At 42.5% G+C, this 27,210-nt stretch overlaps 1 protein-coding gene across 3 annotated transcripts in view; it reads right to left on the reverse strand.

The window, feature by feature from the left end:
- The window catches only part of EXT2 (exostosin glycosyltransferase 2), a 143,502-nt gene that overhangs the window by 45,383 nt on the left and 70,909 nt on the right, over positions 1-27,210 (reverse strand). For 2 of the 3 annotated variants that reach the window (XM_060104633.1, XM_060104631.1), the window contains 2 exons: positions 26,423-26,554; positions 1,247-1,436 (listed from right to left, as the gene is read on the reverse strand). In XM_060104633.1, the coding sequence (XP_059960616.1) occupies positions 1,247-1,436; positions 26,423-26,554 (322 nt within the window). The remainder of the gene's footprint in view (positions 1-1,246; positions 1,437-26,422; positions 26,555-27,210) is intronic. The other variant, XM_060104632.1, reaches the window with a different exon arrangement.

The raw sequence follows: 27,210 nt of genomic DNA on the forward strand, positions 1-27,210 counted from the left end.
GGTGCCAACACCTTCCTTTTTCTTCTACTCCTTTCCTCCTCCTTTATTGAGAGTCAAAAAAAAAAAAAAATCCAGAAATGTTGGGAAGAAAAAAACTTGGCATAAAAGATAGTTAATAATAATAATAAAAAAGGCAGTGTGCTTCAGGGCATACTATGGGCATACCATTCATTTAAAATAGCTACTTTGTTTACTAAACTGTGGCTCTCTGAATATAAAAAGTAAGCATTGATTCTCTCAGAGAACAAAAGTCCCACCAAGTAAAAAATTTTAAATGTCTGAGGAGGACATTTAAATCCTGATTTGCCTCACAGACAGAAGTATGTTCTTCTCCCAGCTTAGACTATGGATCTGCTACCGGGAGTTTCCAGGGTTGCCTATCCTGACTTCAGTATAACCAATTAAACAAGAACAGCCATAAAAAGTGCAGATACTACTGTCACGCAATAAACTAGACCTTATCGGTGACAGTGGTGCACATTACAAACTTCAAACTCATTCCTTGCTCTAATCCATCAGAAACTTCCTGGCTTTAATAGGCTATAAAGGGCAGGAGCTTTGAAGTCCCTGGGATTAGGATCAGTAATAGACGGACTGAATGAGAAACAAAATGCAGGTGGAACATACTCTATGCATCCTGAATTAAAAACAAATCCAATGAATCAAACAGCCCTCAACCCTAGCTGCCAGATTACGGGGGTGGCCAAGGCAAGCAACAAAGACCTTAAGGATGAGCCGGTGGGAACTTCCAGAGAGGGCTCATTTTAAGGAACTGATTCAAGCCTGGGAGGGCGTGCCTTGCTAACTTTCCCCATTGGAGGTGAGGCCGTTCTTTTTGAAGAAGAGCACAGTATCAGAGCTGAGATAAGGAAGGAGAAAACTAATGCCTTTTAAACTGAGTTTTCATGTAAACAAATCAGCTGAGATGGCTGAGGGAAGCTGAGATCTGTTTTCCCAAGGCTGATGGCCTTTGATCCTATTGATTCCTAAGCCCTCAAACACTTGTGGCTACAGGGCATGCCATGGGCTTAGAGTTAAACGGGCCACCCTAGAACAAGGATGGGATGATTGAGAAAACTGGGGTTGTGCAGTCTCAGAAATGGCATTACTGTTGACAGAGCAGGGAAATTCATTTTAAACCAAAGGATGCAAATCATCTGGCCATCCAAATATCGACCCAGCTGAGGGGTTCGCTAACGCCCAAACCAGGCCTTTCCTGAATGCACTGTCTCCCCTCCCTTCTTACCTTCTGGGGGGTTTTTATTCTGATTATTCCAGACGACCAGCAGCTTGGATAAACTGGGCACCTTGGACACTTCAGTGATGACCCGGAAGAGGCTCTCCACTCGGTCGTAGGTGAGCACGATGGCCGTGAAACCTTGAGACTGTGGCGGGATCAGCGGGAGGAAGAGCGGGTTGCTCACACTGCCCCACTTCTGCAAGAGAACACATGAATGTGGGTCAGAGAGGGATCTAGTAACAATGAGGCTGATCTCTTTCCCAAAGTCACCAATAAACCTGAACATGGGAGATCTGATGGCCTTTACCATGACCAACCCAAGAGCCAAGCAACTGTTCAAAGCCTTTCCCTCCTCAAAATTTGTGCTGATGCTCTTTAATTAAGTTTGGCTCTGATACCCCTGAACAAGAGAATTTTTGCAGCTGAGAAGAGATTTCTAGTCAAACACGGCAGATTAAACACATGCATTTATCTTCATTCCCTCCCCAAACCCACTAAAGTGGGTTAACAGATATATATAGATATAAATACCAAAGTGCAGTTAATAGATATAAATCTACCCAGACAATGAAATGGGAGCAGAGACAGCAGCTGATGAGCAGCATGAACATGTTTCTGAAAGACTGAAAGGGGCTGGAGAAGTGATGACAGCGCAGGAGAGTGAGAGCTGAAACCCAAGTACCAAAAGGTGGGCGGAGGGTGGGGGGAGCAACAAGGCAAGCCAGCCCCAACTGTAGCCCCACAAAGGCTCAGGGCTTATGCTCAGTGGGCCCTTGTGAGTAAGAGGAGGGGGCTGAAAACAGGAGGACTAGTTAAAATATGTGTAAGGAGCAGCGACGGACCCAGGGCATAAGCCTCCCCATCACCTACCCACTCAGCCAGAAAACTCCTCTTCTTCCCTGCCCGAGCTAGAGAAGGGAGGTTTATTCTCTGAGGAAACTGAAGCTCTAGACATGGAAACACAGGCACAGATGAGAGGAAAATGCAATTAAAGCCTATATTTTGAATGATGAGCTCTTTGGCCTTCCGCCTCCTCCAGTTCCCAAAACATCGGCAGTCATGTGGCTTACTTGCCACTCCATGATCTTACAGTGAAGCTCCACCATCTTACAGCAAAGCTCCATCACCTTACAATGAAGCTCCACCATCTTACAGCGAAGCACCACCATCTTACAGCAAAGCGCCACCATCTTACAGCGAAGCACCACCATCTTACAGCGAAGCTCCATCACCTTACAGTGAAGCCCTCGGGCAACAAGCTTCCCTTAAACAAAAAACTTCTGATCATGTGTCCAGGTGAACTGCTGTGCCAGTGCACACGCTCGCCTTCTCCGTCTGATGTCCGACACACTCTGACGTGCACTGTCACCCTGGGCCTTCTCCACCCTGTCCCTTGCGCCCTAGAAGACCTCAGTCTGACCTAGAAACCACCTCGGATCCCATAGGAGAAGAGAACATGGCAATACCCTCTCAGTGAGATGTGAGTGTGAACGACAACAGTACTTGACCATTCAGCTTGCCCTTCCCCTGCTTAGATCATTTTGTTACAATCAGATAGTTGGCCTCTTTGGGAAAAGAGACCCCCTAGATTACTCGTCTTTAGATTTCTGACACCTGGCTTTGCTCTTGTCACACGTTTATTAAATGGATGAACTGCGAAAAACAAACAAACAAACAAAAACAAAACTTCTGATCAGGTTTTTAGTGCTTCCCTCTTAATCACAAACAGATCCGAGAATCAGACATTTCAAGAATACCTTCAGCATGAACAACAGAAACCAAATGAACAAAGAGAAAAACAGGAACTCAGAGGAAACAGAGACAATAGGAGAAGCAGAAGGAAATTTAAACAACATCAACAACACATAATATCCTCTGAGATTTTTTCATCCATGAAATAAGAATTGCTATTTTTATTTTAAAAGATCTATCAAAGATAGGAAAGAACCCTTGAACATTAAAAATATGATAGCTTAATTTTTTTTAAGGCAGTATTGAAGGATAAAGATGATAACATATTGCAGTCTGGTGAACAAAAAGGGATGAAAAACAGGACAGAAAAGATGAGAAAATCCAGGAGGTCCAACATCCATCTAATAGGAGGCTCCTGAAAAATAAAACACAGAATATGGAAGAAACAAAACTATCAAAGAAATTAAGTTCTAAGAACAGAGATATGAGATGCAAATTTTCAGACTGAAAGGACCAAATAAGTAATGAGTACACTGAATTTTAAAAACATAAAAAGATAAAACAGCAACAACTAAAAAAAACCAATGAAACAAAAACCATATCAAAGCACATCACTTCTGAACACTGGGAATAAAGAGTCAGAGTAATATGTGTGAATCTAGGTGATGAGCATGTGAGTTCACTGTACAATTCTCACAACTTATCTGTAAGTCTAAATTTTTTTCAAAATAAGGTTTAAAAAGTAATGAATAAAATGAATAAAATTCAATTTCTTTGCTACCATTAAAATATTGTCATTTTTAACGCAGCAATGTAAACAAAATATTTTTGTATTGATAATGGGGAACGACTGTTAAAGCATTCTTATATTTTCAATATGTTTTATTGAGATATAATTAAGTATACAATGGGTTTTGGTATATTACACTGTTAAATTTTAAAAACTGGTAAAATATAACATGAAATTTGCCATTTTAACCATCTCTAAGTGTACAATTCAGTGGCATTAATTACATTCACATTCATATGTTAATATGTGAAAAGCCCAGGGCCTAACTTCATCTTCCCCAAGAGGAGGCTGAATATGAAATGACCTATCTGTTATTCTGGCTGCTTACACTCCCTAGAGTCTTTCATACTCTGGGATTCCCAAGGTCCCTCCACTAACCTCATCCATATCACTGATGGACACCCATCACCACGTATATGACAACAGCTGTGTGCCAGATGTAACAGTGTGGGACAGGAAATGTACACAAACACATGGAATACACATGGATGGGAACTCAAGGAGACTGAACGGGATTCCTGGAGTCCTAATGTAATCAGGATATTAAAGCCAAAATGTCCACAACAGGCCATAATTAGATTTCACGACCAAGAGACACAATAGGAAAGGCTATCTTCTTAATGCTGACTTTTTGTTTCCATGACATCACGCTTTGGCGTTAAGCTGTAGTCTTAGGAAGGTGCCTGGATTTTAGTGTTTGTAGCCTGCATCTAATTACCTTTGTAGGAACACCTTTTCATTTTATACTCCGATCTTATTCTTCACAGCTTCCTGACTTGCATGGAAACTGAGGTCAGGAAGTAGCCCTGTGCTTAGGTCACACTTACTCCCCAAGGTTCATGGTCTCTCTGCTCTCACCATCCCAGCCCACTCATCTACCCCTCCCGACATAATACTCATATGCTTGAAAATCACCATTTTAAGTGGGAAAAAAAGAAAGATTTTTTTAAAGAAGCGTGTAAAATAATTTAATGTGTGATGTCGAAATAGTCAAGATTTACTGAGTACTGAACTGTTAGGCACTGTGCTTTACATAAATTATCTCATTTGAGCCTCACAACAATCCCAAGATAGATAGCTATTATTCTCATTTTACAGATGATGAAACTGTAGGACTAGAAATAGTGAATGATGTCTAATCATGTGCTTTACCGGTCCAAAAAGGAAGGAAGAAATAGTGAATGACGCTCAAGGTTACATAACCTGTTAGTGACAGAAGTGGGAAAGAGCCCAGGCCATCTGACTCCAGAACACCAGGATGTGGTGGTTCTCGGCCCTTCCTCCAACTCTGAGTCCGGGGTAAGCATCACCATTTGTAGACTCTGGAAACTGGAACTGTGGGAAACTCCAGAGTTTATTACTTCCAGCTCTCTCTGAGACAAAAATGCTGGAGGTTTTCTTTATCCTTGATAATCAAATCTGGGCCAATATGTAAGGGCCCACCCAAACACTACGATTTCACAGGTACATGGAATAAAAAAAACACACCAAATATATAACACTGACACAAAGGGAACACATAAATTTAAAATGGTAAATACACCTCTGACACAGAAGGAAAAACTATTAAACCTCCAACAAAATGAAGTCTGTTCTTTGGGAGAAGTGGGGAATGCCAGCACGCTTGCATGACTCTATGACACTAAAAGGAGAGGAAAATTCCCTGAGAGATGCAAAGCTTGGTTTCAGAAAATGAATCCCTTGGAATTTAAACTGAGGCACCCCCGCTGAAAGGCATCACGGCTCTGGTTTCACGGCGCTGCCAGGGAGAAGGAACGGAGTCTCTGGCGAGACAACAGATCTGGTCTCATCCCTTACGCCAGCTCCCTTCGGGAAATGGATGGTTATGGGTTGGGGGAGGAGACAAAGGAACGGGTGGGTGGGAAATAGACGGTAACTCGTCTTCAGTGCTCAATTTTTCCACACCACTCACTTGCACACCAAACAGGGCTTGAAGACTGGAGAAGCAGAAAAGGCAGCATGCTGGGGAGACAGGGCATGTAAAGGAACATAACAAGTTCGGAAATCTGGCCAACACTTTCCCATAAAAAACAGGCTTTGAGATGAACATGGAGGCAACACAGAAGCTGCTGAGCATACATTTACTATGTTACAAGCTTGACACTTTACTGTAGGATATGCCACCAAGGTGGATGCAAAAGACTTCAAAAGTGAATCAGCACATTTGGGGTCACTTTCAGAGTCACACGTCCTTAATCTGAACCCAGGTTCTTTCACTTACCAGCTGTGTGACCTGGGTAAATTACTTAACCTCCCTTGCACCTCAGTTTCTGAATCTATAAGATCATGATAATAATACTACTTTTCTAGGTAGTATTACTTAACACAATAACTACTTAATTATTAACATGTCTTTATTATTTCTTAACAATCTAGAGGTTGTTAATGAAAGTAAATAGGTAATAAATGTAAAGTACCTGATACATACAAACATTTGATAAAGGTAGCCAATAGATGATCTTGTGGGAATAGCAATTTCTCTGGGGTTTATTTTTTGCAGGTCTCAAAAGAGGGCTGGGGGTAGGCTAAGTGATCATGAGGTATCTTCCAGCACCAAGATTTTTTTTTTTTTTTTTCTTTTTTGCGGTATGCGGGCCTCTCACTGCTGTGGCCTCTCCCGCTGCGGAGCACAGGCTCCGGACGCGCAGGCCCAGCGGCCATGGCTCACGGGCCCAGCCGCTCCGCGGCATGTGGGATCCCCCCAGACCGGGGCACGAACCCGCGCCCCCTGCATCGGCAGGCGGACTCCCAACCACTGCGCCACCAGGGAAGCCCCCAGCACCAAGGTTTTAAATGAAACCCCTCTTCCTCTCTGCCTTTACCTTACCATGCTCTGGGGTCCCGGTTTACCTGGATCCTCTACCTCTGCTTCTTCCTTTCCAAATATACTGTTTTTATTTTCACAATTTTCTCTTTTCCTTCCTATTCATTATATTTTAACTATCTTGAAAGCTCCATGAAAAAAGGAGCCATAGGGGCTTCCCTGGTGGCACAGTGGTTGAGAGTCTGCCTGCCGATGCAGGGGACACGGGTTCGTGCCCCGGTCCGGGAAGATCCCACATGCCACGGAGCGGCTGGGCCCGTGAGCCATGGCCGCTGAGCCTGCAAGTCTGGAGCCTGTGCTCCGCAACAGGAGAGGCCGCGACAGTGAGAGGCCCACGTACTGCAAAAAAAAAAAAAAAAAAAAAAAAAGGAGCCATAACTGTTATTAACACCCAGCATCTAGCACAGTGCTTGGTGCGACTGAAGAAAAACTTGTTTAAAAATGATTAAGTTAAGCCCAAACGATCTGGGTCGTGTTCTTTCTGTCCTCTTTGTGTATGGGTGTGAACACTTAATGTACTTTCAAATGAGTGACATCATGAGCTCTGAAATGATTTCCAACTTAGTTCATTCATCTAAAATACTCACCAACCATCTTATTGTGCTAAGTATTCTGAAGAAGTGTAGGATTAGGATATTTAATAGAGAGTTGGAATCTGGATGCTGCCATTTACTGTGGTGTGTAAAGCCTCTTCTGTGAGTATTAGTTTCCTCACCTGTAAAATGGAGAGCATGACAGTACCTGCCTCTTAAGGTGATACGATTAAATGAGATGATGCACATAAGCACTCAGCAGAGGGCTCAACACAGAAATCCATGAATGGTAGTTGAAAGCAAACACAAAAAACTTCTAGCTTGCTCCAATTCATATTCTTGTCTGCTAAAACAATGGTATTAGTAGCTCAGCAACCATTCCCACCAATATGGTTTCTGGTGCTCATTCATTCAGTCCACATTTCTTGAGCACAAACTATAAGCCTAGAATAGTGTTAAAGATGCGAAGATGAACAAACTCCTTCCCCTCAAAAAGTTCATCATCTGGTAGGGAAGACAGCTAGGTAAAAAGACAAATTATAACGCAAATAACAAGTACTAAAACAAGGTCCTGAAGTCCCGTGGGCACACGAAGGTCCATACTGTCACCTCCATCTCCCTGGAGGAGGTGAGGAGGGGATCAAGTAGGAGAGTGCTGGTCAAAGAAGCCGAAGGGCAAACTGAGCAGCACGTCCTAAGACCTGCTTCCAAGACCGGGACAGATTCCGCCAGGGCCAGGGCTGGGAGGAGGAAGGAAGGAGGGCAGAGACGAGGGACCTCAGCGTCAGGCAGGCTAAAGCCACATCATGAAAAGACCATATGACAGAAGTTTCTTTTTAAGTCTCATGATTGGCCTTCTGTTGATTTCTTTTGAAACTTTCTTTTTCCTGAGTATTGTTTTACTGATAAATTAACACAGCTACCTTCATGTTCTATCTCAAAAGGTCAGAAATAGGAAACGCTGATCTGCAGCTGGGCTTCTGTGCTGGGTGCTTCTCCCTCTGCAAACATAATCCCATTTGCCGTTGGAGCCCAGGGACAGCGTGGAGAAAGGCAGCTTTAATTGGGGTGCACGCCTTCATGCAGACACTCCACTCCGCTGGGGTAAGGTCAACAAACCAACCCCCAGAAAAAAAAAAAAAAAAAAAACATACTGGAGAAGGACATTTCAAAAACAGCATTTAAGTCACCTCTGAAATACCTTTAAGAACTGACCCCCTGCTGGCTGACCAAAGAGAGTGTCTACAGTCTGGGACCTCCTGACCCCACTTTCTGCAGGAAATCAAGCAAATTTAAACCTCCATAATTTACTCAAGACTCTGACTTCTGCCAGGGAAAAAGCAAACGATGCTGGCAATTAACTCTGTTGCCTGATTAAATCTCCATCATGGCAAGATGGGGCATGAAACCAGGCACCCGGCAATAGAGACCAGAGGAAAAGGCAAAGCCCAGCTACCACAGCTGTACCTTGGAACGCTGGTTCTCAGATACGCTCAGTGAAACTGTTCACTCCAAGGTGAGAGGAGATACCAAGAGGAGAAGTGTGTGTCATTCTGACAGAGCACCGGCATTGAGCCCAAATACCTCCGTCATCTCGCGCCCCCCTTCCTCGCTTCACTCCTCACTCTTACAACAAATACTCATCATGGAAGCTGAGAGATCCAGACTGTTAATGTAATCCACTAGAGCCACGACAACTGTCACGCCACCATGCCCGCTTTCGAGAAGTTCTCTCCTATCACATCACTTATTCTGGAAAGCCCTGGTGAATGAACTAGTAGTAAACAAACAAACCAGCAAGACGGAGATGTGGGTTCAGGTGTCAGGATCCCCTGAAAGAGAAGCCTTGGGAAACCAGGCTTAAAGTCAACTACCAGTTCAAAGGGGTCTTCTCCTTCAAGAAAGGGATTCAAACTCAACTAACTAGGAGGCCTTTGGCAATCTCACACAGAGGAAGCTGTCTGGGCCCTTCCTGCAATCCTGTTTTGCTTCCTTAGTAGAAAGGCCATGGGAGTCATATATGAGCCTAACCAAAACCATTCCAGCCAAGGTTACCTACCATACAGAAAGTGGAAGAAGCTGGTGAGCACATTGCTAACCATTCTGAAATGTTCTTGCTGGAACTACTGGAAGATTATAAAATCAAGAGTGAGGAAGACCACATTCTAATACCAACGAAAGGACTCTTTCAACCTAAACCAACCAAATTCCAGACAGGAGGAATCAAGCTCAAAGCAGCATAATCCAAAATTTAATCCCTATTACTCACCACAGCAGACATTTAAAAAATGTCACTATGTATAACTTCATGTGACAAGAAGAGAATTAAGCAGATATTTGAGTCAACCCATATTTGATTTAAATGAAGGTATAATGCCAGAGCAGAAAAGTGAGAAGTCAGAGGAGAAAGGAAAAGAGGAGAGGACAGGCTTGTTACATAGAAGCTTTCGAGTCCTTGGTTATGAGTAGCCTTACCTATCCCTACCTTGATAGAAAGGGCAGTTTTCTTGGTTGTTTTGAAGTTATCAACTCTTACCTCAATGTGGTTTCAATTATGAATTACCAGACTAAAAGGGGGGGGGAAAGCTTTGATTTATTCTTTTTTGCTCCAATTATGCATGATGTGTTTCCACTGAAGACTTTGAAAAGTATTTCATCATGCCTCTCATCCTGAAGTGGTCAAAGGGCAAAACCAAAAGGAGTTAACCCTTTCATTTCTCCTCTAGGTTCAGACTCCCTATCAATGGATTAGGGCAAGGCTTTTGAAGCAGAGAGAGCAATGAAAGGGTTAAGTATTAGCATCATATTACTAACGTGCATAAGGGTGGTGTCCCCTGTCCAAAACGGTGAGATGATATTTATGTTAATGGGTGCTGGGAGATCTGAAAGGGGCAATCAGTAACGTGGCCCAAGTTGCCTTAACCATTAAACCTCTCCAGCTCCACTCTGCAGCACAGCACTCCACTGGGCGTGTGCTGACTTGGGAAGCTGGAGAAACACAGAGACCTAAGGATGTCTTCCAGCAGGCTCTCCTTACATTGTGAGAGAGAAGATCTGGGGACAGACAAGGCTAAAGTCTACTTGCTGCACTGTGTCTTTGATTCATCCCACCCATAAAAAATAACTGATTGTTCCAAAAAACAAGGAGAACACTGATGGCTAAATCTCACTGACTTTACATTAAACAGACACAGGAAAGATGAAGAAAATCAAAGGCTAGAAATCTCCTTAGTGCTGTAGACACAACCAAGGAAGACAGTAAATTAAAAACTTAGAATTCCTACAATTTATTTACAGTAAGGTACTGGTAAATAAGTTTTCTATATGGTGGCACTGGAATGCGTCTAACCACATCTGGGTGGACTGGAGTAACAGGTATCGTGGCTCTCTAACATCCAAAGAAACTGAGCCACAGAGACTAACTCAGGGTCATAGAAGCAAGCCAAATCTTTTTTTTTACTATTAGTCTCTTTTTCCTCTAGATGTGTTTAAGATCTTCTTTTTCTTTGGTGCACTGCAGTTTCATTATGACTTTCCTGCTTGTGGTCTGCTGGTCTTCTTCAATCTGAGGTCTGGTATCACTCAATAGTTCTGGAAAATTCTTAGCTATTATTCTTTCAAAAGGGCCTGTTTCCATTCACTCTCTCTCCTCCTTCTGGAACTCTGATTAGACGTATGTTGTACCTTATTCCTCTGTTCTCCATGTCACTACTCTTTCATATTTTCCATCTCTTTGAGCTGCATTCTGAACAATTTCTTTGAATCTAATAATCTAATCTAATCTAATAATCTGAAGTTCTTGCAGCTGTGTTTCTGCTGGTTCTTACTCTGATGTAGTAAAAAACTATGGTTTTTTACTGTGAGCTGCTCATTTTCCATAGACACTTTATTTTTAAGAATTATTTGAGACCTGGATTGAAGATGAGCTCCTCCAGAGAGGATGTGTGCCTACTTCTGCTGGTCCCTATCAACTCAGGGCCACCTTCAACGAAATTCTCCTCTTAAGGTTCATTCAGACCACACCTGTAGTACGAACTTGGACCACAAACCATGTGAAGGTGGCTTATGAATTCAGTGCTCAACACCAGGGTCAATACAGACTTATTCTTCTTTACCCTTAACACTGAAGAGGCTCTTTTAGTTTCCTGGCTTCATCCAGGAAGCTCCTGACAGATTCTCCAACTTGCACAGGCCACAGGCTTTCAATCCTGCTCCCTTATCCCCTACGTCAGACAGTTACCAGGCAGGGAGCTCCAGGTCATCAAACTCTGCAAAATCTCTGCAGCAAAAGCCAGCTTTGGCCCCCACTCACCTTCCAGGACACCTAGTTTCACTTTGTTTAGGGTTGACAAATATCTTACTTTTATACCAGCTTAGCAACAGGCTTTATCATACTTCATTCAGCATTTTCGTTGTTCAGTTGGGAAGGTCATTTAGCATATCTAATACACCATGAAGCCAGTGACAGAAGTCTTTCTATATTTACACTAATAATCTAATTAGGTGTTATTGTGTTTCCTGTTTAATTTGAGGGCCAAGTCTGTGTGCAAGATAAAAACAATTATTGTGAAAACATGGCAGTGTATTATAATAGATGGAATGATGGACTGAGAATCTCTGCATCAGGCAAGTCACCACACTTCTTCAGACCTCCATTTCCTCATTTATAAAATGGGATGATGGGGACATAGATCTTAAAAATAAATAAGACTCACTTTCTTCATCTGTAAGAATGGAGCCAACAGAATGTTACTTCTGGGTTGTAAGGATTAAACGACAGAAAACACACAATAGAGCCTATCTGGGTACAAAACAACACCCTCTGTAAATCTCAATTTTCCCCTCCAAAGTCCCATCCAATTCTAGAATGTATGTTTCCATGTGATAAAGCATTACACTAGCAGCATTACATTAATGCCACTTACAAAATGCTTCCACATATATTATTTTATTAATATCTCATAATAATCCTGTGAAATAAGTAATATCCCATTTTACAGATAAGGATAACAAATTTCAAAGAGATAAGAAAGCACAATGTTAAGCTAATAAATGGTCTTGAACTCAGGTTGATTCCAAAATGTCCTTTTCAATGACACTGATTAGTAATTGGTAATCAGCCACTAACGGCTACACTATTCTTTTGAAGCTATTAATATCCCTAAACCCAGTCCTACAGATGAGCAAATTGCTGCAAAGAGAGATTCGGTAAGTAACCTCAATTTACTCGGATCATCACCAGGAAAGAAGGGATTAAAACTTGCAGTTCAGGAATTTCTGAGCTAGACTTAGTTTTCTGAAGGCTCACAGGTTAAACCCATCTGAATGCCCCTCTGAAAATTCCAGTTACTATCTGAGTTTCAGCTTCTTAACTTTTTTCTTTATATAGCACTGAAATTCACATTTGGCCCCGTGCCCACCCTTCTTCTATAAAGCCAAACTACTGTCAAGAAGAGCAGGAAGGGTTGCCCCTGATTGCTTTTCAGGTGGTAGAGGAAAAGTTGACATTTCATCCTCCTCTTGCTTGGAAAGGAAGCCAATCATTTATAAGAACCCTCGTCTGGCTGTGGCTTCCATCAGTGGGATGGACAGAAGCCAGTTAAATGGCTCAGCCTAAGCCATATTGAAAGAAGCTGGAATGAGGAAAGAGTGGATTCCATATGCTGACGCTTTTAATAATTCATGAGTTATATCAGTCTGCAAGTAATAAATTTCACTAAACATATCTATGGTAAGATGGTTTAAGATACTGTCAAATCAATTAAATGGGTGAATATAATAAAGTAGGCGCAAATATAACACATCATTGATTTTACTGGTTCATAATTTTATATGTTAAAAATAATGGTTCAGCTGTTTGATAGCAAAAAAATGTGGATTATTCTTAGACACAGTCTTCAAACACACACTCCTCATCCCTGGATCTGTTACTTAATAAGTACACTGAAAACACTTAAAAGAAATACTTCAATGAAAAAACTAGAAACTTATCTGATTCAAGTCAACAAGGCTAATCTATAATCCAGAGTGTTCAAGAATGCTAATGGTGGCTCAAACTACTACTTCTCATGAGACGTGAAACAGATCTACAGTTTCATCTGACTATCCCATACCTGAAACACTCACAGTTTGAAAGAGAGGCCCGTTCTCTGTCCTGGGCATAAAAATGTTTGCTGGCGGCCCACTGACTGTATTTTAGAGGTCAGCTATGGTATGGAGGAAGACTTCACTAGCTTGGTAAACAGAAACTCTTGGGAAAGGTTAAGTTACAGCTTGTGGCATCCGAGCACAAAGCACCCACACACTTAAGACCAAGGAAACCAAATCTTTCATACAGTTTTGAGCTGACAGGAGTGTAACACCACCATTAAAGTTGATACAAAGTGGGAAGAGCAACCTCTATAATGCAGACATTTCTTAATTCTTAACTTCTCTGCAATTCCAATAAGGTACATGTTTTGTCTACTATGTTTTATCTCTGCTTCCTCCTGGGCCAGGGTGGGGGGAGGGCATATGAACCCACAGGGCAAAAATAATAGGCAAGGAGACACCGATGGACAGGAGTTCAATACATTTTGGGAGGTGAAGCAGATGGAGCCTCTTGCTAGACGACACACAGAAATGTAGAATAAAATATAACAAAAGTCTTTTAAAATATTCAGGAAATGGGAAATCGCCAGGAACCAAAAATGAAGAAAAACTACGAATGAGAGCTGAAGGCACAGGGGCTTGTTGACACCGTGGTACCCTGGGGAGGGCAGAGGCTGTTGCTGTGCTTAGTAATGCAGGGGTGTGGGTTTTCACACCCATACCGGAAGAGGGACATGGCTTTGGGCATAGGAAGGAAGGAAACTGGCAATGAGACTTACACATCAAGCCAGAATGCTTAAAGGGCTGCACAATCAATGAGAAGGTAGTCCAGAAAGTCACCCCTAGTATGTGGAGACAACAGAAAAACATTTATCCTTTTCAACCTGAGTTTGGGCACAGTGGGTGCTTTCCATAGAGGCTAGCCCTCATGTAGGTTTAGGGTCTAAATGGACTCTCCCTGTGTAGTATGGAAACCTCTTACCAAGAAATTAATATGTTAAAAAGTGATTTATCTCTGCAATACTTCTGGAACACCTGGCAGAAGCAAAAAAAAAAAAAAAAAAACCCAAGAACAAACAAATTCTCTGGAGAAATAGCCCCTTACCCCGGGTGGCAAAGATTTCCACAGAAAATCTTACCAGAGATGAACTCACATTCCAAAATTATAAAACATATAAGGAAACAATGCAACAAGAGCAACAGGCAGTAGACAAATGACAGGATTAGACCTTACAAGAAATTTAAAAATTGGATTACTTGAGAATATAAAGTGAGTATCTCAAATAATTAAGGTATAAAAGAGTGAACTGAAAACATACGTGGAAAAAAAGAGACATTATGAAAAAAAGATCAGACAGATTTGAAAAATAATTACAGCTTCTAGAAATAACTGTTGAAATTTAAATCTCAATGGATGGGTAAAAAAAACGCATCAGACACAGCTAAAGAAAAGAGCAAAATAGATGTGAAAAAATTACCCAGCATGTAGCACAAAGAGTTAAAAATGTGTAAAACATGAGGGGAAAAAACAAACAAACAAACAAACCCGAGAGACACGACAACACAATGAAAGAGGTCTAACATACATTTAATAGGATTCCGAGAGGAAGGACTGGCGAGAATGACAGATATGTAATATTCAAAGAGAAAATGACTCAATTTTCCAGCACTGATTAAAGACATGAACTCCAGGTTAAAGAAGAAAAATCACTCTCAAAAGCAGACAGAGAATGGGAATAGAAAATCACCATTTGGCAACCATTATACCAACAGATTCAGGCAAGAAGTCATCAGTGGATGCTAAAACTAGCTGGTGAAAGTTTGAGGAGTAACAGGATATTTACACAGTCTCAAAGTATTCTCCCACAAGACACGTTAAAAGAAAGGGGTAACTTCCCATTGGAGAAACCTGTGAGCAAAGTTATCATCACTACTGACAGGACAAATTGACATCATGTGTCCTCCAATGTGATACACTGAGAACCAACATTACTTTGGTGATATTCCTGTCAAAAATGCATAATTTAAATTTCTATAATTTGGAACATGATGCATAATTTGACACAAAAGCATCAGACAAACCCAAATCAAGGGACATATTCTAAAATAACTGACATGTTCTCTTTGAAAAGGCCAATGCCATGCAAGACAAAGACTAGTGAAACTGTTCCAAAGGAGGCTAAAGAGACATGACAACCGAATGCAATGCATGGTCTGGAATCTTCCTTTGCTATAATGGACGTTATGAGGATAACTGGCAAAAGCTACATAAGGTCTATAAATTAAATAATAATGTTGTATCACTGTTTATTTCCAAATGATTTTGGTAACTGTACTGTGATTCCATGAGAAATATTTAGGGGTAAAGGTACATCATACCTGCAACTTCCAAATGGTTCAGGAAAAGACATATATAAATACACACACACACAGAAAAGAATAAAGGAAATGTGGTAAAATATTAACATTTGAGGAATATGGGTGAAGGGTGCACAGAAACTCTGTACTATTTTGGGAATTTTAAGTCTGAAATTATGTCACAATAAAAAGTTAAAAAAATAGAGAATTTCAGGTCTGTTTAAGCAAACAAAAGGCAGATAGGGAAACATAAGCTACCTAGCAAAACATAAGAAGCTAAACCTTCCAAGGATGATGATAAGAAGATTCAGAAATTGGAGGTACTAGGTGTCCAGGAAGGAGGGACTCTAAAAACAAGAATAAGAAACAGTTGGTTCCACGATCCCTTAAACTTATATGCACAGGCAGGTCAACCCCCTACCTGTCCTCTCTACCCTCTGCCACTTTAGCAGAAGAAGGATGTTTATTCTCTGGGGAAAATGAATTAGAGAGATTCCATACTCAGAGACATGAGGCACGGACGGCAGGGTAAGGCACCACACTGAATACAGCAGATTAAGTGATCATCTATCAAATGAAGGATGAGAACCCATCTCCTTCCCCCACTCAGCTCCCCACATGCATGCAGCCCAGACTTAATCCATCCTCTCCCTACTCCCAAGGGCAGAAAGATTATTCTCTGGATCCGTGAACCAATCCAACAGAAATAACCCATGAATACCAACAATCAGGTCCCCATCCTCATAACCTCAGTAAAGCCCATAAGGTGACAAACCTATCCATGTATGCAGAGCTTCCAATCAGCTTTCAGCGCCTCTATCTTAAGTAAGAGTAGACTGTTGAAAACCATCAGGTATTTGAAGAAAGTTTCCAACATGAAAGATAGAAAATAAAGACCTGAAAAAGGAGTTCAAAGGAAACAAACAATACAGGGAGCTAAAGACAAATAAAAACAAAACCACAAATATCTTCAGAGACAGAAAGTACAGTATCCTTAAAACAAGAATAGGAAGATATAAAAAAAGATTAATTAGAAGCCAAGAAAAAACTCTAAGAAATTAAAAGTGAACAAAACTTTAAAAATCAAAAGAAAGGTTAGAAGGTAAAATTGAGAAAATACCTAAGAAATTAAAACAAAAGTCCATTAAGACAGAAAGAAATGATAAACAGGAAAGCAAAGATAAGAAAAATAAGTATCAATCTAGCATATTCATCATCTAGGTACCCAAGTTCCATAAAGAAAAAAAAGAAAACAGAGGAAAAAAAGAATCAAAGATATTAAACATGAAAATTTCCTTATAAAGGGCCCAAACCAGTATCCAATGAACAAAAAAACACTCATACCAAGGCACACCATCATAAAGTTTCAGAACACAGGATTTCCCAAGAAGATAAAAAATTTCACATAAAAGGATCAGGAATCAGAATGACACCTCAGTTTTTTGAGATTAAAACGGGAAGCTTAGGGCTGCCCTGGTGGCGCAGTGGTTGAGAGTCTGCCTGCCGATGCAGGAGACATGGATTCGTGCCCCGGTCCGGGAAGATCCCACATGCCGCAGAGCGGCTGGGCCCATGAGCCATGGCCACTGAGCCTGCGCGTCCGGAGCCTGTGCTCCGCAACGGGAGAGGCCACAACAGTGAGAGGCCCGCGTACCAAAAAAACCAAAAAAACAAAAAAACAAAACGGGAAGCTTAGAGAACAATGAAGCAATGTTTTCAAAATTCTGAAGAAAAGCTACCACAACCAGAATTTTACACTAGCCCAACTATTAATCAATATGAAATAGAATAAATGCACTTTCAGACATGCAAGGTGACAGCAAATTTATCACCCAATAGTCCCCTTTCTGGGGAAGCTATTGGAAAAAACAACCCAAAAAAGAGAAAGATGTTAGAACTTGGAAACAAAGAATCCAACAAAGAAGAGAAAAGGAGGGAATTCCGAGCATCATGGTGAGCAGAGAATTTAGGCTGACCTCTGTACAGGAGACCTAGAGAACAATCAATCCACACTGGAGCTGAAGGTGCAGGGCTATGGGAGAGAAGGGTGGAGGGAGGCAGGGAGGGAAAAAAAGGGGGAAGGAGGGAAGAAATCCTATAGTTTACTTGTGTTTGATCATTTCACTCTTTTGGTGGAAAATTTAGTATAACCAGTGATAGGAACATGGAAAACTAAGAGGGGGAAAAAAAAAAGGCAGTTATGTATTTACTTCCTGGAAAATAAAAAGTTATACATAATCATGTTTTACTACTTGGTTCCATTGACAGCAACATTTATATAGTCCTAATAATGCAACAGTAAACACTGCTTTAATGAAAAATGATGATACCGCCCCATTGGTAAGATGAGAAAGAAAAGAAATGTGCAGAGGAAGAGGCAAGAACAGGAAACAAAGCACTAACTCTAAGGAAGTAAAAAGATAATGTCTGTGATTGAGAAATCAAAAATAGCACTATCAGCATTTTATGAGGAGATAGGAAAATAAATATCAGAGGAAAGCTGACAGAGTTGAAAGAAGTTGCCCCTTGGGAACAGGCCTTAATTTTAGTTACATGTTTTATTTTACTATCTGAATTTTTAAACCATACATGTGTTAAGCCGTACTATTTTTTTTAAGTATTTACAAAACTAAGTGATATAGCTGAGATACAAAAGAGAACCAAAAATCAAGAATCAACCTCCAGATGGAGCAATGTGGAAATTTTTCTACTCTGCAGCTACAATGACCCATTTATTAGAAAACTACACTCAAATATTAATTGATAGGTATGTAAACAGTATAGGATATTAGAAATGGAAACAGAATTCATTATCCTGATGTTGTGATACACAACAGCTCATTTTCCTGGTAACCTCTTAAGCAGATTCACAGGAGAATGAAAGTGGCCCCTGAAACAAGGGGAAAGGGAATCTGGGGTGCTCCTAAGTGATAGCTGGTGCATGAAGGGTGACTCTGCCAAAACACTCAGTATGTCCTCAATGTCATCTACTGCCAGATCAAGCTCCCACAGACTTCGAGAAACTACTCCACTCGCTGCCCTCCTATATGTGACATAAGGAAGCAGTCAGCTGGTGACTCACGAAAGCCAGAGTCATAAAAGTGAACTCTACAAAATCCGCAGACGTAGGCCTGCATCCAGGGAAACATGCGTGTGGCTCACCCACTGCCATGACTGGAGTTGCCGTGCAGGTGTGTGCTACTCAGGTATACTAGTCTCCCTCTACGAGGAAGGATGCTCTGATGGACACGATCCTCTCTGCAACACCCCCGAGTCTGTCTCTTCATGTGCCTTACTTATCCTCCCCACCTGGATCTGACTTGTGACCTCGTCTTCTCCATTTTCTATCTGACCATCAGAACTGGCCAAGTTCTTGGCTTGGGGTCCCGGGTCCAGCTCTTGGGACCTTCCTGCATCTCTCCATTCACAGACCCAACTCAGCTTTCTTTACTCCATGACCTGAGACTTTCTAGCTTGTTTCCAGAGAAGCAACTACAGATACAAAACAATTCAATGGCAAAGGCTGCTCAAGGAAAGGCTTGGAGTTGAGGGCAGTAGAGTGGACTGCTTGTGCGACTGTGATCCTGTAAATGTGGTGCCTCTAAAAACAAAAGACTCCGAAAGCTTAAACTTACTTAAAATTCAAGCTAAGATTTCTAAATTCCATACATACTTTAGTCATATCTGGGCAGTGGGAGGAAGAAGGGGAGAACAGGCCAAGAAGGCCTCCTGGGGGGCAGGAGAGGCATTCAAATTCCAGAGAAACATTCCACAACCTGGAAGTTAAAGGGCACGGAGTTGAGTTAAACAGACTGCTAACCGGGTATCTTTTCAACTCAGAGTTCTGTTTCGTGCATCTGAGCCGGCACTTCTTCGGCCTGCAGAGTGATTTATAGCTTGTTAGTATTTACAGCTGAGTGATATTTTCAGCGGCTTGTACAACCACAATCTTTGTGAATGAGGGCCGCCGTCTGAACTTCTAAGTACCGGTAGCCCTGAGTTCTTCATGTAGCTGAGACAGATGTGGGCTGAACCCAGGCCCTGGATGCTTCTAATCCAAGCCCCAGGGGTACAGAAGAGGAACTGGATGGGGAGAGAGGGAGAGCTTTCTCCAGGCAGTGAGTCAGGACACACACTGTGAATCAACCCCACATCAATGTATGGTTCCCTGGACCAGCAGCATCAACACTGCTTGGGAACTTGCTAGAAACGCAAATTCTAGGACCTCACCAAGACTTACTCGGAAACTAGGTGTGGAGTGGCAGCCATCTGTGTTTTCGTGAGCCTTTCAGGAGCTTCTGATGCATACTGATATTGGAGAACCACTTCCCCAAGAACTAGGGGCTACAGCAAGCTCTGCTGCACTGCACCCACAGCTCTGACCCCTGCTCCTCATGGGTGATGACTGCCGGTCAGGTAGGTGCTCGTACACAACCCTCCTACTTACCAAGCCTTCCCTGCCTACCTCAAAAAGCTGGACTTGGACTGATGCTGACAGGATGTCTAGGTAAGTATATAATCCTCGTCTGAGGCCTTGCTTGCAGCTAAGTCACCGTTCTGGCTAGATTTCATAGGAACAAGCTCTTATCTTCAATCTTATTCTTATGCTAGGTTCGACAATCCATTTTAAGTTACTCCCCCATTTTTCTCATCAATTTTTGTCAACAGCCATGGGACCCCAGCTGTCTCTCCTTCCTGTTCTAGGTCTGGTATGGTCAATGCTGAAAAGAAAAAAAATCTGCGGTATCTTTACTAGTGTTATCTATGAGAGCAAATTTGAACAAAACTGTCTGTCAAAAGGGACTGGGTAAATAAAATTAGGACATACTGATAAGGTGGAGTATAATCTTTCTAATCATGCTGTAGAAAAATAACACGGGAAACTACTTCACTCTACAACATGATTTTAGGACTACATTACGTTTAGTTTTTAAAAATTGACACTGAGGGCTTCCCTGGTGGCGCAGTGGTTGAGAGTCCGCCCGCCGATGCAGGGGACACGGGTTCGTGCCCCGGTCCAGGAAGATCCCACATGCCACGGAGCGGCTGGGCCCGTGAGCCATGGCCGCTGAGCCTGCGCGTCCGGAGCCTGTGCTCCGCAACGGGAGACGCCACGACAGTGAGAGGCCCGCATACCGCAAAAAAAAAAAAAAAAAATGACACTGAGAGGATACGGTTTTGTTGGCACATGCCAGAAATCCAAAAATTCACAGCTCTTGGCCCACTCCATCCCCGCATCACATTTAACGCTCACTTGCTTCAGTCTCTGTCCTCCAGACATACTCACATCTGGCAGAGAACCAGAGGTAAGGTGGGCGAGGGTGCCCGAGGAGATCCCCAGCCACACAGGCTAGGCCCAGATGTAGGGACCAGGCCTGCCAAGGGGCAAGACCAGAAATGACACAGACACTTAGAAGCAATACAGGTGTGGAGTATTTGGGAGGATGATAAAGTTTTGCTGATATTTGCAAAAAAAGGGAGAAAAATGAAAGCATGGAGAGACTAAAAAGATAGTAAAATGCAGGCATCCTTGACAGGAGGAGCTAAGAAAATTAACGATAAAAACAAACATGGCATCCCTCATAAAGAACCTTAATTTGGTGAGAAATTCCTTCCAAAGAGAAGATTCAAAACAAAGGGCTAATCTCTCCAGACCTGACAGCCACGAAACTTTAAAGTTGTGCTCCAGAGTTACTTTCTCAAACCTTTTCAAGTTCTGAGTGTGTAGTGCAACGTGGATGACGTAATTTGCCCCCTCTCTGGTTACAGAACAGAATGGCAAAGCATCTGCCGACACCAGCACTTGGTTTCTGCAAGGCTACCCATCGCTGTCTCCACCATTCACACACATAGGCCCTTTTTTTTTTTTTTTTTTTACATTAAACTAAGGCAGCGGCATCAGGCCAAAACAGGGCTCTCTACTCTCACCCCTCCTCTCCAGCTGAGCAAGCTCAGCGCATGGCTGGAGGCCCTGACAGCAGATCTTTGAAAGAATCAGACCATCCCTTGATTTACTGACCAAGATCCACACCTACTCCCACCTTGGGGTGTCTGATATTGTAGTTTGATGGAATCTAGAGTGGAGACTTCCCTGAAGGTTGGGCTCATAGTAATCACATCTAGGGTAGGTTAAGTATTTCTGAAAGGGAGGGGGAAGGTTAACTGTAAATAAATCAATGTTACTCAGGCCGCCTGTCAGTTGCTTTCACTAAAGATGCAGAAATGTACAACCCACAGCTTTAAATCAGGGCTCTCATCACCTGAGCTCCTAGAAATGTGGTAAACACTAAATTTCCCTAAAAAGGATTAAGAGTTAAAGGAAAAAATTAAGAATATATTTTTCAGTTGCATATCCAGATCTATGCTTTTTATACTTATCTTTCCCAAATTAGAGTCCAGCACTTTGATCATTTTGTCCTAAATTAAAATACACCTATTTCAAAACTATAAAATTTCATATACTACTTTCTCCTAGTCTGTATTCTTATGAAAGACAGAGACCAAAATCCCAACCATTTATTCTTATACACTTTTCTTAGAGCTTTAGCTCAAAGTACAGAATAAAGTCCTACTGTTTCCACATTTTCTGGCTGCGCCATGACCATCCCACCTGTATGAATTCTCCTACAGAGGAACAGATGTAATATTCTTTGTCTCAAGTTTGTACCATATACTCACAAGAGTGGAGATGTTTCAGCCCAGAGGAGGCTTAATGGCTCCCATAAAACTCTGTAAGTAACTCAAGATACTCTGCAGGTAGAAGACCTGGGTTCTTGCTTGTTTACACAACTTGCCCATTATATGACCTTGGACAAGTCATCAGGCTCCTGTGAACCTCACTGTGTCTGCTTTAGAGATGAGCAAGAATCTATCACTTTCCCCACCTTCCCAACAGGGTGAAGGTCAAATAAAATAATGGCTGTCACAACAGCATGTGAGGGAGCCTTGGATGGCTCAAGTCCTGGGGTCCCGATATTCCTTCCTCCCTCCCTCCTTCCTTCATGTATCAAGGGCTTCCTGTCTGAATTGAATCGTCCTAGGTATTATGAGGAATACCAAGATAACTCAGAAACTCCCTTAAGAAGCTTAAAACTTTACAGGAAATTATACTTCTATACATGTGAAGTGATAGGAAAGAAACAGATAATATGCTTTAAGAGTTACAAGAAGGAAGGATTTCTTCGTGCTTAGTTAGGGGTCCAGGAAAACCTCATGGAGGAAGGGGTATATAAGCAGGCCCCTGATATCCAGATAAAATGTGGATGACCAGAGACAATGGTGAAGAGAGGCATCTCAGTGAAAGGACTAACAGTCACAAGGGCACAGGGAAAGAAAAGCATGGAGCAAACACAGAAAGGACAAAGTTGTGCTGCCAGAGATCTAGCGCTCCCTGAAAGGCAACAGAAGGAAATAAAGCTTGAAAGGCAGCCTGGAGCTGGACTGCGGAAGGCCCTGCAGTCAGACTGCGTTTGGATGCCAACACCGCCCTTGCCCACGACGCCTGTGCACCCACACTCCATATCTGGATAAACGACACCATGTTCCTCACTCTCCTGAACTGCCCCCCCGCCAGTGAGTCAGTGATCCCTAATAGCACTCACATTTGTCCTGCATTAATTCTCACCTGGGTTCCTGGAACAGCCTCCTGCCTCTGGGCTCAACCTCCTACAACGGCTCCATCCTCCACACTGATGTCAGACTGACCCGAAATGCAATCTCACCACATGATTACTGTGTAAATACTTCAGTGATCTCCCATCACCCACAGATAACATTCCAGAACCTTCCATAAGATGCCAGGTGTGAGCTTCCCTGGTGGCACAGTGGTTAAGAATCTGCCTGCCAATGCAGGGGACACGGGTTGGAGCCCTGGTCCGGGAAGATCCCACATGCCGCGGAGCAACTAAGCCCGCACGTCACAACTAATGAGTCTGAGCTCTAGAGCTCATGAGCCACAACTACTGAGCCCGCGTGATACAACTACTGAAGCCCGCACGCCTAGAGCCCGTGCTCCGCAACAAGAGAAGCCACTGCAATGAGAAGCCCACGCACCATGACAAAGAGTAGCACCCGCTTGCCACAACTAGAGAAAGCCCGCGTGCAGCAACGAAGACCCAACGCAGCCAAAAATAATAAATAAAAAAATTTTTTTAAAAAGATGCCAGGTGTTTGGTGTCCTGGGCCCTCTGCAGGCTCCACCTTCTGCTTCTCCCTCACAAGCCCCCTTCACTCCTGCCACACTGACCCCCTCAAACTTCCTGAAACCGCCATGCTCTCTTGTCCCTCTGACTTCAGAATTTGCCGGTCCTTCTGGATGGAACCTAACTTCCCCCCTTTCCCTGACTAGAGACACCTGCCCTTCTCCTTTTATCACTCAGATCATCATTTACCATTGTTCTGGAACTACTAACCAAGGTAATTAGATCAAAGATAATAAAAGGTTCAAATATTGAAAAAAGGAAGCAAAATTAGCATTTGTAAATATGATTGCATATCTAGAAGACACAAGAGAATCAACGTTTAAAAAGTGAAACAATTACAGAATTCAGTAAAAGAGTATTTCAAAATTTATGTTCAAAAGCCAGTAATATGTCTTCACACAAAAGTTAGAAACTACAATGTCAGAGAGTACATATTCCTTTATCAGAGTATAAGAAAGATAAAATACCTAAGAAAAAAATTTTCAGGACTTGTGAAAGACCTATATAAAGAAAACTTTAAAATTCTACCAGAAAGGGCTTCCCCGGTGGCGCAGTGGTTGAGAGTCCGCCTGCCAATGCAGGGGACACGGATTCGTGCCCCGGTCCGGGAAGATCCCACATGCCGCGGAGTGGCTGGGCCCGTGAGCCATGGCTGCTGAGCCTGTGCGTCCGGAGCCTGTGCTCCGCAACGGGAGAGGCCACACAGTGAGAGGCCCGCGTACCGCAAAAAGAAAAAAATAATAATAATAATAAAAAATTCTACCAGAAGGACAAATCTTGCTTCCAGATAGCAAGATCTACTGCAATGTAAATCCCCAAGGCATGGATTTTTCTCTGCTTTGTTGACTGACATATTTCAAGTACCAAGAACACTGCCTGGAACATATCAGGCACTCAGTAAGTACCCACTGAATGAATAAATGCCTAAAAGTATCTAAAAATTCAATGTGACCAATCGAAATACAAATAGGATTTATATTTGTATTCTGGGAGAAACTGACAGAGATGTCAACCTCCACTTGAGCAAAAATTCAAGTATCAGGGTTACTGAAGGCAGGGAGAACCAGAATAACCAAAATGTTTCTGGTGGAACTATAAACTGGTACAGTCTTTTGAAAGGGCCATTTGTTAGTATCTATCAACATTCAAAATGTGTTTATTCTTTCAGCAATTTCTCAGCTGGAATTAATTCTGTAGATACACTCACACATTTATGTGCAAACACATATGAAAGGATGTCTCTTGTATTACTGTTAGAAAATAGATTTGCATGTAAGATACACCTGAACAACGGAATAGTATACAGCCATCCTTAAACCTGAAGTATACCTATATAGAATGAAATGGAAGTAAGCCCATGATCTATTAGTAAAGTAAAAAAGGCAAGGCACAGAATTCTATGTATAGTATGATCCCATTTGTGTTCTAAGATTATATAGTTAGGTTTATATAGGAATAGAAACATTCTGGAAGGTCACCTTTGGCAACAGATTCAAGGGAAGAGACAGACAGAAGGAAACTTTACCTCCAGCAAGACAGAAAGGTGTCTGCTGTTGTTTTGCTTGATTTTACCGTTTTACTTCCTCTCAGACACCCTCGCTTCGGGAAGTGTCCTGCCCACCCCCATCCAGGAGCGCTGCCTGCCCCACCCCGTACACTAGGGTGTACAGGACTACTCATACAATACCCTTCCTCGCTGGCTTCCCAAGTTAGTGGAGAGTTCCTTTGAGGGCAGGGCCTGCTTTCCTTTTCTGCTTTCTCAGCACATGGCAGAGTGCCTGGCACATAGGAACCACTTAATAAAGGCAGGAGGAAGGAAGGCAGGAAGGAGGGAGGGAGGGAAGGAGGGCCCTACATGAAGATTAACCAGGTGGCAGCACACAGGACTATCTAGAGAAGGTAGAGTCAGGAGACAAGGACGGCCGGCCGGAAAGAGAGCAACGATTCAGTCTGACATGGAGAAGACCCTAGTGCTCTCAGGTGGAGGCCTCGGGGTCTGTGAGCCAGACGGCAGGTGTTCTCCAGCTTCAGGCACTTTCAGTGAGAAAGAAGCCGTGGCCACTGACACACTCCCTGCAAGGCCACAAGCTCCTTGTGACTCCTGCAAGCAAGGACGAAGCCCTGTGAGCAGCTTCTGGCCACACCATCTTGCTGCTGGAAATACCCAGGGGCCTCAGCCAAAGTCCTGAGCAATCCCTAATGCCTCTCAATCACTTTTGCTGATGATGTTCCTCACAAGGAGTCTGAATGTTAACTGACATAATCCATGGAAAGCACTTAGCATAAAGCACAAGAGGAAGTACTCAAAATATAAGCTGTTATTATTAAGTTGCTTACAGAATCCTTTTAAGAGTTCAAAGCACCACAACTGCAAAAGTCATCAGAAGTCTTCCATTTCCAACAAGACCCAGGCCTCTCCATTTATTTCTGTAATAAATAAACATGCTGTCTTCCTAAGCATATTTAAAATAAACTGGAAGCTGCTGCTTCGGTATTTCTTACTTTTGTCATCATTTCAAAATTAAGCTGGTCCTATCGGCCCCAAGTCTGATAGCAAACTCTCATCTTAGAAAGCTCGAATTTAAATAACCTTTACAAATTCAGTACATTTTCCATCATCCCATCCTGATAGCTGGCCCAGGCCTGATGTGGCTCGCCCCGGAATTCATTTACCACAGAGGGAGGGTCATTCCAGTCTTCATAGGAGATGGCAGCATATGGATAGATCCGGTCATTGATGATCTGCAGGGTGGCCAGGGCAATGGCTTTGATTGACTGGAAGTACGCTTCCCAGAACCACCGTGCCTGTGAAGAAAACCACACTGTGTGAAGTGAGCAAAGAGAGTGAAGAACTAACTCCTCCGTCAAAAGCCAACTCTGGGTCTGGGTAATTGCCTTATTCCCGAAGAGGGAGACCAAGGCAAAGGCTCCCTGCTGTTCAAGCCAGCTCCATCAGAGTGGGCATTTAACCAAGGCAGTCAAAATAGCACGTGAGCACATGAAACGCACACTGGATTCAATTTAGGTTTAAGAGAAACTACGTGATATTTAAGACGAAATATCAGTGTGTTTAACCAGAGCAAGTTTAGAGTTTTTTTTGATATAACATACATAAAGTGCACAGATCTTAAGGGTACAACTCAATGAATTTCTACCTTCAGTACTCTTATAACTACTACCCAGATAGAGATATAGAACATTCCAGCACCCCAGTCAGAACCTCACCCCTCCAAAAGTAATCATTACTCTGATTTCTATTAGCCCACTACTGAATTTCATATTAATGGCATCAAACAGTATTTACTCTTTTGCTCAACACTGTAATACTAAAATCAGATTTTGGTGTCAAGTTATGCTGGCCTCATAGAAGGAGTTGAAAAAGTTCTATTCCTTGACAAATTTTACACAAGGTTGACGTTATTTCTTCCTTGAAAGACTGAGAATTCATCAAAAAAGCCATC

Source organism: Mesoplodon densirostris, chromosome 7, assembly GCF_025265405.1.
Source record: "Mesoplodon densirostris isolate mMesDen1 chromosome 7, mMesDen1 primary haplotype, whole genome shotgun sequence".
In the NCBI taxonomy this organism is placed as follows: Eukaryota; Metazoa; Chordata; class Mammalia; order Artiodactyla; family Ziphiidae; genus Mesoplodon; species Mesoplodon densirostris.